The sequence below is a fragment of the Colias philodice genome, chromosome 17, assembly GCF_061535455.1.
Source record: "Colias philodice isolate Cphi_HAF_F1 chromosome 17, ilColPhil1 Martin Lab GWU primary, whole genome shotgun sequence".
Taxonomy (NCBI): Eukaryota; Metazoa; Arthropoda; class Insecta; order Lepidoptera; family Pieridae; genus Colias; species Colias philodice.
Window position 1 is genome coordinate 7,615,457 of NC_143102.1, and position 14,939 is coordinate 7,630,395.

At 32.6% G+C, this 14,939-nt stretch overlaps 1 protein-coding gene across 1 annotated transcript in view; it reads left to right on the forward strand.

The window, feature by feature from the left end:
* Window positions 1-3,182: 3,182 nt before the first annotated feature.
* The window catches only part of LOC149481173 (uncharacterized), a 32,598-nt gene continuing 20,841 nt past the window's right edge, over window positions 3,183-14,939 (forward strand). Inside the window, exon 1 of the mRNA XM_089705474.1 lies at window positions 3,183-3,309. Coding sequence (XP_089561600.1) covers window positions 3,307-3,309 — 3 coding nt within the window. The 5' untranslated portion in view covers window positions 3,183-3,306. The remainder of the gene's footprint in view (window positions 3,310-14,939) is intronic.

A 14,939-nucleotide genomic window follows, 5' to 3' on the forward strand; every position in this document is an offset into this window, starting at 1 on the left:
AATTTACCTATTAGAAGTAACCATAATGTTAATTTGACCCCGCCCCCCCTACTACCTCAGCTTACCCCCAAACCCTTGGGGAATTTTCATATGATTATCTGGACATGTAAAGGAATAACTGTAGCGTATAACAGATAAATTACGTTTTATCGTACACTGTACAGTGTACAATAGAATGCCTTAGCAAATGTTCGCCGTGATTACTTATAAATTGTCATAACTTTTTTATTTATGAACCGATTGACATGAAATAAACACTAACTGTTAAATGAAGATTACCACAATACATTAGTGAAAACCGCATCTAAATCGGATAAGCCGTTTCTGAGATTAGCGTGCACAAACATACAGACAAACAGACAAAAAAATTTTTAACTACAGTTTTGGGTTCAAGATCGATTTAATAATAACACATGCTAATTTTTTTCTACATATTTTCATTGTACAGACATCGCTTTTCCACAATTTTATTATATGTATTGATGATGATGATGATTGATGATTATAACACTCTCAGTCCGTTTTAACTTAATTTTTATTTACTCGCATCAGTGCCACCTAAAAAATCTTTATATCGAAATTCGAGCAAAGCTAAGAAAATTAGAAATAAGAGTTCTCAAGGATCGTTAGAGGTAAGAGGCTTACTATTGACCGAAAACAACATATTGTGTTATGCCGAGAACCTGAAACCGCTTCACAACGAGAATTGCGGCTCACAGCTGACCGCGAACGGCATGTACTATCCTGTGAGACCGAAACCTTCACTGAGAGGGTATAACGTCTCACAGCTGATCGCAAATGGCATATTTTATCTCGATAATCTGAAACTTTTATTCAATATGAAGACCGATTGACAAATGATAGGGTGCACCATAATATTATTCGATCTCTTGAAGATGAACATGAGCATAAGCAATGACTAGAGTAGGGACGCGAATATTACCATTATTTGAGACAAGATTATTTGAGACAAGTACGATTAATAAGTTTGTTTAATGAAAGATTAAGAATTGAAACTATTTGGTCTCTTGAAACGGACGAATAGCGAGAGGCCCGTCATACTGTAGACAGATTTCGACAGTCTTAATGACTTAAGAGGTAAACATAGAAGATCAATCTACGAATTCGGTGGTGTGGTCCGACAAATATAAAAGTGGGTTTGCTTATAACCTCACAATTGATTACAGATCATCTTCTGTATAGGCGATATTAACGTAGTATGTTCTTTTTGTAATGCTTTAAAGAGGAGTAAGGAGTCGGCTTTCGTTTGAAGATACACCAGAACCTTTGAAATCACTACTTTTAGAGGAACATGTGCAATCTAAACAGTTCTTATACAATATTCGCTCTTATAGTAGTGCGTTTTAAATGATCCTTTGGTGCTCAACAATTATCAGAGGATCCTTTCATGCTTACTTTTAAGATACAAGGTTAAGTTTATCATTTGATAGGATCCCTTTTGCCTGAAGGCCAACCTAAGTTTCTTCAAATATATTTTGTATTCGACTACAACGAATAGTCGAATACAAGAAATCAATATTTCTCGAATTTAAAATATTACAATTTTTCCTACAGTAGGGCGACGAATGTTTTTTCGCATAGTAACGGAGGGGAACTCGCGGGGGGTCAAGTGATGCGGGCCACGTACCACAAACATGCTTAGTTTGTTGTACCGAGCGCGAAAGAAAGTCATCGTGTTTTTAGTAAAATTACTATGTAAACTAACGTAATTTAATACTTAGGTACATATTATACAGGGTGTAATCGTTAAGTGTGCACAGGCGATTTTTCCGTAAGTATTACAGATAACAAAAAAACTTTAATAAATTTTTAAAAATAAATCGAGAAATATCAAAAAGATTATCTTTAAACCCTCACATACATTAAGTATGAAATATGAATATCCCATATACATTTAATATGAAAGATTTTAGCTTTATTTTTCTTTTTTGGTTTTCTGCTTTAATTACTTCGCAAATTTGAAGTGGCATTTTCCACACTTTTTCCGGACATTTTCACGCATTTTCCGGATATTTTCCGGGGATTTTCCGAGCATTTTCCGGGCATTTTCCAGGCATTTTCCACGCTTTTTCCGGACATTTCCACGCGTTTTCCGGATATTTTCCAGACATTTCCCTGGCATTTTCCGGTTATTTTCCGGGATTTTCCAGACATTTTCCGGGAATTTCCCAGGGATTTTCCGAGCATTTTCCGGGGATTTTCCGAGCATTTCCCGGGGATTTTCCGAGCATTTCCCGGATATTTTCCAGGCATTTTCCAGGGATATTCCACGGTTTTTCCGGAAATTTCCACGCATTTTCCGAGCATTTCCCAGGCATTTTCCTGTTATTTTCCGGCAATTTCTCAGGCTTTTCCGGGGATTTTCCGAGCATTTTCCGGACATTTCCCTGGCATTTTCCGGGGATTTTCCAGACATTTCCCGGGGATCTTCCGAGCATTTCCCGGATATTTTCCGGACATTTTCACGCATTTTCCGAGCATTTCCCAGGCATTTTCCGGTTATTTTCCGGGAATTTCCCAGGCTTTCCCGGGGATTTTCCGAGCATTTCCCGGGGATTTTCCAGACATTTACAAAAAAAGAAAAAGAAAGCTAAAATCTTTCATATTAAATGTAGGTATATGGGATATTCATATTTCATACTTAATGTATGGGAGGGTTTAAAGATAATTTTTTTGATATTTCTCGATTTATTTTTAAAAATTTATTACCGCCATTTTACTCATTAGGTTAAGTACTTTCGATATCAGTTTAAAGTTTTTTGTTATCTGTGATACTTACGGAAAAATCGCCTGTGCACACTTAACGATTACACCCTGTATAATGATGCGCTCAAACTGTTAATCTACATTTAATTTAGATTATTATTTGAATTACTAAGTAATGTAGAATTTAAATCAAATTCATGTTTTCCTCAGATTTTCGATGTCCTCCGATTTTAAGATTTTCTTATCAGAGTATTCAATTTTAATGTAGTTTATTTTTATAAGAGACAATTAAGAACATTCAAAAATAAAGTGTCACGTATTTTTTTTAAACGACGAATGACGAAAAACGACGTAATCGCGGACGAAGTCGCGGGCAACAGCTAGTTACTCTATAATATGCTCCTGCATCAAATCGTTATCGTTATCAAATATTTATCAGAGATGCGCACGCGCATACATTTACCGTGCATGTAACCTAAAACAAGCAGTCGCGTGCCGACCGCCAAAGACGGCGGACGTGTTTTGTTTTATTTAAAAAATACCTCGTGGTCTGACCGCGTGCATCACAAAGTTATAATTATGGTGAGTGAGATATTCTTAATAATAGATAGTGCACTTATAACATACACAAATATTTAAATGGTTTTGTGTAGAATAAAATCTAAACAGGTTGCAACTGAAATAAGAAACAAGCGCATATAATAGCAGTATGTACCGGTAAAAAAACGTTTCCAATTACATTATAACCGAAATCGTTTAGTCTTAATTTATTGCACTAATATGCACGCGATTTTGAATTCAGTGAACCATAACATAATAACTTAATTTACTATTTAGCAAAAATATTCAGCATCGGATAAACAATTTAAGAGTCAAGCCTATTTCACGTATATTTAAAGCAACAAAATTGAGTGCAAGCAAACCCTTCAATCGGTGCATTGGCAAATTCTATGAATAAAATATGTGTTTAATTGATTTTATTTACATATGTCGATAAAATCAGTGAAATGAGTAAAATTGCAATGAAATAAAAAATCCTCCTTGATACGTGTTCTTCAAATTACCAACACGTGCATAATTTTTATCTAGAGTCTACGTTTTCACGCGTTCGACTCAGCACTAAATATGATTTTCATTAAATAATAAAGTGATGTATTGATATTATCAGGTGTTATAATATAGCGACGTAATACCCTGTGTATTACCTGATAAGAGATTGTAAATAGAGCTACATGTAATTGAATTAATTAACGCTCCTATTTATTTTAACGAGCAACGAAACAAAATATATAAATAAAAAATTGATGGTTTAATAGAAGAGTCAACTGGCATTCATATTTAAGTGGTCGGAAAATAAATGCTGAAAAGATTTTTATTCGTTTTCAAGTTTGTTGCAATTATGTCCAGCTGTATACTAAATAACGACAAAGGGTTTTGAGAAATGGTAATAGAGTTTTATCGTAATACTCATTATCGCAAATTAAACGCAAAAGGCCAGCTATTTTTTCATGCAAATCTATTTCGGATTCACAAACTGACAGTTAATTATACTAGTGAAACAATCCGACTTCCGACTCCTCTTTCCGACTTATCTTTGTAACTGTAAACAATACTTAATCCTCATCAAAAAAATCGAAGCACTTTAGTTTTTATTGTTTTATGTATTTTATGTTCCTATATAAACTTAATTTGAATTACAAACATTAACATTAGGATTAAATAAAGCTGTTCATTATTAAATGAAGTATATTTGTCAATACTAGTGTTTATAACGCCAAATATTAGTTTACAAGTGTCGATCAATTCACTACTTTATTGTTCAATTGTTCTGCATAAATAACAGTTTTGTAGCAACTGTGTAACGTTTAGAGGTTGAATATGGATTGAATCGTCTCACTCTTTGCACAATTCTCAAGTTCAATCAATAATTATTGACGTTTTAATAAACTTGTAAATAAAATAATTTTTGTGAATAAATTTTTGTATGTTTTTAACGTTTAGATTACGTATTACGGGGTATTAGGTATTACGGGTTTCTAGTTTATATTCTGTATCTTTATGTACTAGTCGTACTTGTATGTGGTATTTAAGTACACATTAGATATTAAAATCACATTAATGCCCTTTACGGATAAAATTCCCGCTTAGAGATATCCACTTATAAGAGGTAGTTAAATTTTACATTATACAGTAAACTTGTGATAAAATATCTTATTTACTACCTATAACCACCTATATAACCTAACCCTTACTTTACCATACTATGCCTACTTACCATGATTTCTTAAAAAAGCGGACCCAGTTCGTGGTATTTTTTTGTTTAAAATTATCATAATATATCCTAATTGTATTTACTTAGAAACCGTAAAAGCATAAATAAACAATAGCTTTCTCTATTGCTTTTGCCATTTAATATTTTAAAAAGTCATGAATGAACAGGTAACGGTTGTTAGAATCATTGATATTTCTTTTGTATCCAAACTACCTGCCAAATGCCAATATTGTACTTGTTCCATCTTCATTGACAAGTTTTAATTCAAATAGATCTTTTAAAATGTTGAAAAAAAACGTAAACATTGGAAATTATTTAGGTATTCGTTTAAGTAAATTATATAATAAAATGTATTATATTAGATACTTATATACGATTGCATAACTACGTTTTGTTGATTCTGGTTTTAAGATAAAAATATATTTAAAAGAGATAATCCCCGATTCCTTTATGGTCATACACTAAAATAATAACATTTTTTTGAAATCTGTAAAGTCATAAAGACAAGATAACAACAAATTGATGTCTTAATTGTTTTGGAATTAAGAAGACAGCTTTTACATGCTTATAAAGCATAATTATTAATAGTTGTAATGTTTTAGTGGCTATTAAAAGAGCTATTTACAAATCTTGAATTATTAATTTATTTTAAATTCATTCGTAAAATCAAAGAAAATCTCAGAAAACAATAAGTCCAAGAGTCAACATCACGGCAATGAGTCTTCCAAGAAATTGACAGCAAAGCAATTAAAACTGACATCAAGATGACTATGAAATAATTAGCACAAAATGATAAAGACATTAAAACAATTGCTGTTTGAGATAACGCAGTGTCTTCCAAAATATGCAACCGTCACTAGAACAAATCTAAGAATGTAGAACAAATTAAATGCAAACATAGATTGTGTATCTGCATCTGAATTATACGTTATTATCTATGTCTGTTATATGCTATGACAAGCAAATAACACGCATGTGATGTTACAAAAATATTTTCTTTGCGATGTGATTTACTGAAATCGTAATAGTTAAAAGGTTCTCTAATGCAAAAGCTTGTAATACTTAAAAGTCCTCACTGTACATTACAGAAGTACGACCATTCTGTTGTAGAGTTTACATGGATTTAACACGACTTATAAATTAACTTACAAAAAAAAGTATAGGTATGGATGTCACTTTCATTGGAATTTAGGGTCAAAATAGAAGCCCTCCATTCGTGCTTCTAATTAACACTAGGAAGAGCCGCAATAAAATATGTAAGGCAATGGTCCAAAAAATTCAACACAAGGATCAAAACTGCTCATGTCAAAAATGATAATTCATGCTAAAGTATAGTCGACTCTACTTGATAATAAAGTTGTTGATACTGTTTCTTCCTCAAATGAGACTGTTTTCCCAGTCCAGGCAGTGGGAAATCAAGAACAAAAGATGGATATATATATAATCTAAAAAATATTATTTCAAATTCTTATGACACATTTAAACCAATCGTAATGACATCGAAACAGAAATACGAAGTAAACAATAGCCGTGAAAAATTACACTAAAAATAAGTACCTATTGAAAATATTGCTTACATAAACTCTACAATTATATTACATATTATAAATAATTTTACATTTGACACGACTTGTTATCAAACCAATTTAAAACGGTAAAATAAAATGGTTATGTTAATTTTCCATTGTTGTATATTGTGCCTTTACCTATTAAATAACAAGTGCACTGATACTATATTTTCAGCTATAAAAAATACTTCTTCGTGTTTAATTTCAAATATTGAACATTTGAAATTCCAAGCAGCATATAATTTCCAATTATTTGCAGCGCTTTAACCTTAAAGGTTAAAGCTAATAGGTTTTCAAGTTGTATATAAAAATTAATAATATACCTACCAACGTTATTTGTACACAATTCCTTATGTAAGAGAAATAATAGAAACTATAAAAAAAATTACAAACCAATCGAACCGTTCGTCCTATTTCTTTTTTTATCTACATTTCCATTTTATCGATATCGATATATTATAATGTTTGATATGAAACATATCATTTATTTGTACGTATCCAATTATTTACAGTTTTTATCTGATTAAAATTATAATTCATTTCCTTAAGTATTTTTTTGTAAGTCTACATGAGTTAAATACCAATGAGTGTAAGGAGAAGACTCTAGATTTGACTCTATTATTTTTTATCCATTATAATACATATTTTTTATAAGAATTTAGTTTTTACGCTAGTATCTACCATAAACTATGCCGATATTCAAAGTATACAGTATATACAAAATATTTTACATGGTAGAGCCATTGACGCGGTATTATCAATTTGTAAAATTTTAGGTAAATTATAGAACTACATCTTTTATCATCATTCTACAAAAGAAGGAAATTAATATGTCCTAATCAAACGAGACTTTCTTAAGCTTTACTTCAATATAGTAATTAGGAATATTATTGATCAAATTTCCATAAATTGTCTCATAGGTTGATAATCACAATCGCGTCGCTATCCAACGAAATACAAATCAAACTTATATTACACTCTGTGCACACTGTCAAGAGCTTATTTCAAAATAATCCTGCTTTTATGCCTTCATATTCGCTATTTCAATTTCAGTAATTATACGTCACTAACAAAGCACTCGCAAATTTACCTTTTTTATGCATTACCGCTAAAATGTAAAATGGAGCATGATACAATAAGCCGTCTGACTGCTTTGTCCATCCATACAAATTAGCTCTTTGTATTGAAAGCTCGGATAAAATAACCGACTATTAGACAGAATAATACATTAAGTTATTGGAATTGTTTGCGATGCTTGGAAAAAGGCTTACGTGTTAGTGCAATTTCATTTATAATACATTTTTTGTTTCTCGTCGTTGTCAATATTATTAATTTGTTAAACGTTTTTTTTTTTTTCGATATTACGTATTTCCTTTGTAAGACCTTTATTTTTTAATAAGGTGGATGATAATTAAAACTTAAATAACTAAGAATGCTTCAATAAAAAATAAATGTACTTAAAATTCACATATACAACACTCAAAAGACCAAAGAGAGATGTTTCGTAAAGATTGTCTAAACAAAGTTCATTCAGTTAGACAACTAATCGAAGAATAATAATAAATTTGATGCAAGACACGGTTGTTCCCAGTTGTTCCGATGAACCGGTCGCACCGTGATCCGCCGTCAGTTTTTATTGACGAAATAACAAATTCACGGCCATGTCGACAATCATGGTCACAAAATGTCGATCGAAATATACGCAATCACGCCTCTCCAATTAAACTATTCTTATTTTAATTGCCTCGTCTGCGTCTGCGTTGTGGTTATAAAACTACGATAACTATTAGAAACAAAAACTGTTATGGTACATTACGATACAACGACATATTTGACTTCCTTAGCAATTTATTATTTGTCGAAATTGAGAATTTCAAGGTTATAAATTTTAATAACAATGAGCAGTTGCCGTACAAGACATCAACAATAGCACACAAGTGTGTTGTACACTATTTTAAAAATATCGTATTAAATAAATATAGTAGTAATAGTACTGTCTGTGAATATTGTTACTATGTATAACAAACGCCTCAACTTAGTAAATTGGATCAATTTTTTGTTTTATAATGCAAAACGTTGACTCATCAAAAAGATTGTATGTTACGCATATTATAGGATATTTACCAATTTATTTCTTACAAACCTAATCTCAAAGCTTAAATTAATATCCTTTGCTAAAGATTTTAATTGTCTCCGTCGTGAACAGCCTTTTAAAGAAAAAGAAACTGGAATACTTGCTGCAAGAAAAGTTTTTTCCGAAACACTGGTTCAATCACGGTAAGATATCCTAAATCAAACCAAACAATACTTAAACGTTTAAATGTTGAGAGTTTTGTTCAATTACATTCTTATGTTAATTTTTTATTCACGGATTGAAATCAGCTAAAGGTACATTTACAACACAGATAATATTATAATACTACTAGCGGTCCGCCCCGGCTTCGCCCGTGGTACATATGAAAAATAATTTGGAAAATCCAAAAGTGCACGCCTCATATTTTTTTTTTAATAAATATTTATTAATTATTATTTTTGTTTATTTAATAACAATTAAACCACATCGAATCAGACCCTGAAAAATGAAAGGGTTCTATTCCTGAGCATACTCAAGCGTAAGAGAAAAAAAAAGACTCGATTAGTAAAGTATTTCGGTCGCTATCGTGTTAACAAGAAAAAGGATCCGCACATACAGACACACGGACGTCCAAGACAGAACTTTTTTAAACTGTTTTTTAACTAGTTTAAATAACAAAAATGACATCAAAAATATCATGAACGTTAAAAATAGTGTTTTTTCTTAATATGTGTGTGTATGTATTATCTTACAAGTGCAATGTATGATACATAAAGACATTTTAAGTTTGAAAAATCAGATGTTTTGCGCGAAGTGACAGTAGTACCCACCTCAACGCTTCGCTTATGAGGCGTGAAATAGATGTTGGCCGATTCTCAGACTTACCCGATATGCACAGAAAATTTCATGAGAATCGGTCCACCCGTTTCGGAGGAGTATGCAGACTAACATTGTGACACGAGAATTTTATATATAAGATGTACTGCATATTACAAGAACATAATTTTTAATAACGAAATTCAAAACTAAGCAAAACAATAGGTCATAGTTAATATTATTATCTATACATATAATAAAATCGTAGGAAAGTCAAAACTGTACATTGAATATTTTTTTAAAAGAATACATAATCCATGATCTATAATCGATATAGAAGCCAAAAACATAGTTTTTAGAATTTTTGTCTGTTTGTCTGTTTGTCTGTTTGTCTGTTTGTCTGTATGTTTGTCCAGGCTAATCTCGAAAAGTACTGCATAGATTGACTTCAAATTTTGCATGAATATTACTAACAGGTCGGGTGAGGCTTTTTTAAACATATTATCATGCTATCACCTCCGGGGGAGGAGCTGTGAACCTTTTTTTTTCTTACGTATTCCGTGTATTACGACAGCGTACAATCTAAAGACTCATGTTTAAATGTTGGTTTCGGGTAAGCCATGCTATTATCTAGCTTTACACAATAAAAACTATGTCATTTACGTAATTTGGGCAGAGAATCAGTTTAATGAATTTATTAGTATACAAATTTGAAACAGCGCCATCTATGAGATTTCGTAAAAATCAAATCAATTTACATGTTAACACTACTGAACACAATGTTAAAAATTAATAATTTAAATATAATTATGTTATTTATTTATTTAACTCTTTAACCCATATCTTCCCTTCCCTATAAGGTGCGCTTATAATTCGTGTGAATATACTACATTTTTAAAAGTGAGGGTAGATGTTTATTATTTTAAGTCAAACTAGACACCATTACAGTTAATCTAATATTGATTGTGTTCATTGGTTACATTTTTAAAAATCTTCGTGATTTAAAAATTCGATAACGAGGCGGGACTCGAACCAGCATTCTTTAGTGGTCGAATTTTTTCTATTCTTTATAAATTTATTGTTTATGAATTTATATTTATAAACAATAATACAAAAAGGTTAGGTTCGTTGATAATTATTATTCCTTCATCATTTACATGTTGTAAGTAAAAATTTACTTTGACTGTTAATACTTTTGTTCAGTATTTACCTGTATGATTATTGCTTGGTAATTAATATATTTTCATGTCGTATACCTAATTAAAAACATAAGTTTGATGTGAAACTAGCTGGATTTATTTTTACACACTCACAGTCTTATATTTTGTGTTAATGTTAAAATAGTATTTATAGTGTAAATCATAATATTTTTTCACAATTAAAAATATTTCCTTTTTTTGATGGTGTTGGCATCGAATTAAACCGCGCTGTCGTTTCGTTCACAAAAAGTGAAGTTATGAGGACCGAATATGTAGCCGCCTCAACTTACGGAAACGAGAGTAACCTGCGTTGTCTGTTAGTTATTGTATAGTCGAATTTAACGTTACATGGAAATTGGCATCTAATTATATGAATAATACTTATATTAAATCTGTAGAGGTCAATTCTGTACATGAAATATATTTCCTAAATAACTATCACGAGGTGATTAGGGATCGACACTGACGCCAAAAATTTTTGTCCGTCTGTCTGTCTGTATAACCGTTATAGAAACAAAAACTACTCGACGGATTTAAACGAAACTTGGTACAATTATTAGTATGAAAGAAATGTTCTCCATATTATATAAAAAAAAAATATCTCCCGACGTCATAATTAATGTCTATCTTTTATGGTTGAGCTTAGGAGTTCAAAGCTTTCTGATTATATTTGTCTACTAGCTGTGCCCGCGACTTCGTCCGCGTGGAATAGTGACTATGGGACCTATGACCATGGGCTCAGGGTGGGGCAACAATAATTGTTTTTATTTTCATGCTTCCACTCCCACGCCCACTCCCAGGCCCACGCCAACGCCCACGCCCACTCCCCTTCACAATTGGTACCTACCAGATCAAAGCCAGGGTAAGCGCCCCACCCAGCCCCACCGTGGCTACGCCCATGCTGAATTACTATTTAACATACAATTATTGAGTAAATACGTACTACCATAAATAATTAAAAGAATTGTTATTAAAATTTCTTACTAAACTGAGCTAAAAAACTTACGTACCAACTTATTAAAGAAAATCAAGAAATGAAATGCCTAACCTATACCAAATAGTTACTACATAATATTGTAATTAAAAATTATGATTAGTATTTAATATCGAAAATCAAAAAAGAAATGCCTAACTAATTCTACGTAAAATTTCTTTTAAATTATGTCATATTATTTTTTAGGAACCAGGGGGGGAGAGGAGCAAATTCTATTTCCTTCCTTTCTTAAATGGATGTTTTTAATAATGTATGGTGTAGCCACTGATCAGCTTAATCGATACTCAATTTTTATCAAATCCAGCAACAAATCCAAATTAGATGTTTCCTGTCTCACGCACGTAACTAAAGGCTGAAGAGAGAGAGAGGGAGCACGTAACTTAACCGTTTAGACGAAGAAAAGTGTATAGAAAAAGGAATAAATAATTTCATAAACTTCCCAACGATCTTTAAAAATAAATTATTATATCATTTTTTTCATTCCCACTTTTACCCCTATGTAGGTATAATAAGTGGATGAACCGATTTCGATACAATTTATCTAAGAACCAGCGTCGGAAAATATGCTGCCTAACAAAAAAAAGCCGCATCTAATTCGGTTTACCTGTTAGCCAGCTACGGTGCCATAGACAGACACACACACACACACAGAAATACATAGCAGTCAAACACATAACACCCGTCTTTTTGCGTCGGGGGTTAAAAATATAATACGACTTTAAAGGACATTTTGTGTGGAAAATTTACCTATTAGAAGTAACCATAATGTTAATTTGACCCCGCCCCCCCTACTACCTCAGCTTACCCCCAAACCCTTGGGGAATTTTCATATGATTATCTGGACATGTAAAGGAATAACTGTAGCGTATAACAGATAAATTACGTTTTATCGTACACTGTACAGTGTACAATAGAATGCCTTAGCAAATGTTCGCCGTGATTACTTATAAATTGTCATAACTTTTTTATTTATGAACCGATTGACATGAAATAAACACTAACTGTTAAATGAAGATTACCACAATACATTAGTGAAAACCGCATCTAAATCGGATAAGCCGTTTCTGAGATTAGCGTGCACAAACATACAGACAAACAGACAAAAAAATTTTTAACTACAGTTTTGGGTTCAAGATCGATTTAATAATAACACATGCTAATTTTTTTCTACATATTTTCATTGTACAGACATCGCTTTTCCACAATTTTATTATATGTATTGATGATGATGATGATTGATGATTATAACACTCTCAGTCCGTTTTAACTTAATTTTTATTTACTCGCATCAGTGCCACCTAAAAAATCTTTATATCGAAATTCGAGCAAAGCTAAGAAAATTAGAAATAAGAGTTCTCAAGGATCGTTAGAGGTAAGAGGCTTACTATTGACCGAAAACAACATATTGTGTTATGCCGAGAACCTGAAACCGCTTCACAACGAGAATTGCGGCTCACAGCTGACCGCGAACGGCATGTACTATCCTGTGAGACCGAAACCTTCACTGAGAGGGTATAACGTCTCACAGCTGATCGCAAATGGCATATTTTATCTCGATAATCTGAAACTTTTATTCAATATGAAGACCGATTGACAAATGATAGGGTGCACCATAATATTATTCGATCTCTTGAAGATGAACATGAGCATAAGCAATGACTAGAGTAGGGACGCGAATATTACCATTATTTGAGACAAGATTATTTGAGACAAGTACGATTAATAAGTTTGTTTAATGAAAGATTAAGAATTGAAACTATTTGGTCTCTTGAAACGGACGAATAGCGAGAGGCCCGTCATACTGTAGACAGATTTCGACAGTCTTAATGACTTAAGAGGTAAACATAGAAGATCAATCTACGAATTCGGTGGTGTGGTCCGACAAATATAAAAGTGGGTTTGCTTATAACCTCACAATTGATTACAGATCATCTTCTGTATAGGCGATATTAACGTAGTATGTTCTTTTTGTAATGCTTTAAAGAGGAGTAAGGAGTCGGCTTTCGTTTGAAGATACACCAGAACCTTTGAAATCACTACTTTTAGAGGAACATGTGCAATGTAAACAGTTCTTATACAATATTCGCTCTTATAGTAGTGCGTTTTAAATGATCCTTTGGTGCTCAACAATTATCAGAGGATCCTTTCATGCTTACTTTTAAGATACAAGGTTAAGTTTATCATTTGATAGGATCCCTTTTGCCTGAAGGCCAACCTAAGTTTCTTCAAATATATTTTGTATTCGACTACAACGAATAGTCGAATACAAGAAATCAATATTTCTCGAATTTAAAATATTACAATTTTTCCTACAGTAGGGCGACGAATGTTTTTTCGCATAGTAACGGAGGGGAACTCGCGGGGGGTCAAGTGATGCGGGCCACGTACCACAAACATGCTTAGTTTGTTGTACCGAGCGCGAAAGAAAGTCATCGTGTTTTTAGTAAAATTACTATGTAAACTAACGTAATTTAATACTTAGGTACATATTATACAGGGTGTAATCGTTAAGTGTGCACAGGCGATTTTTCCGTAAGTATTACAGATAACAAAAAAACTTTAATAAATTTTTAAAAATAAATCGAGAAATATCAAAAAGATTATCTTTAAACCCTCACATACATTAAGTATGAAATATGAATATCCCATATACATTTAATATGAAAGATTTTAGCTTTATTTTTCTTTTTTGGTTTTCTGCTTTAATTACTTCGCAAATTTGAAGTGGCATTTTCCACACTTTTTCCGGACATTTTCACGCATTTTCCGGATATTTTCCGGGGATTTTCCGAGCATTTTCCGGGCATTTTCCAGGCATTTTCCACGCTTTTTCCGGACATTTCCACGCGTTTTCCGGATATTTTCCAGACATTTCCCTGGCATTTTCCGGTTATTTTCCGGGATTTTCCAGACATTTTCCGGGAATTTCCCAGGGATTTTCCGAGCATTTTCCGGGGATTTTCCGAGCATTTCCCGGGGATTTTCCGAGCATTTCCCGGATATTTTCCAGGCATTTTCCAGGGATATTCCACGGTTTTTCCGGAAATTTCCACGCATTTTCCGAGCATTTCCCAGGCATTTTCCTGTTATTTTCCGGCAATTTCTCAGGCTTTTCCGGGGATTTTCCGAGCATTTTCCGGACATTTCCCTGGCATTTTCCGGGGATTTTCCAGACATTTCCCGGGGATCTTCCGAGCATTTCCCGGATATTTTCCGGACATTTTCACGCATTTTCCGAGCATTTCCCAGGCATTTTCCGGTTATTTTCCGGGAATTTCCCAGGCTTTCC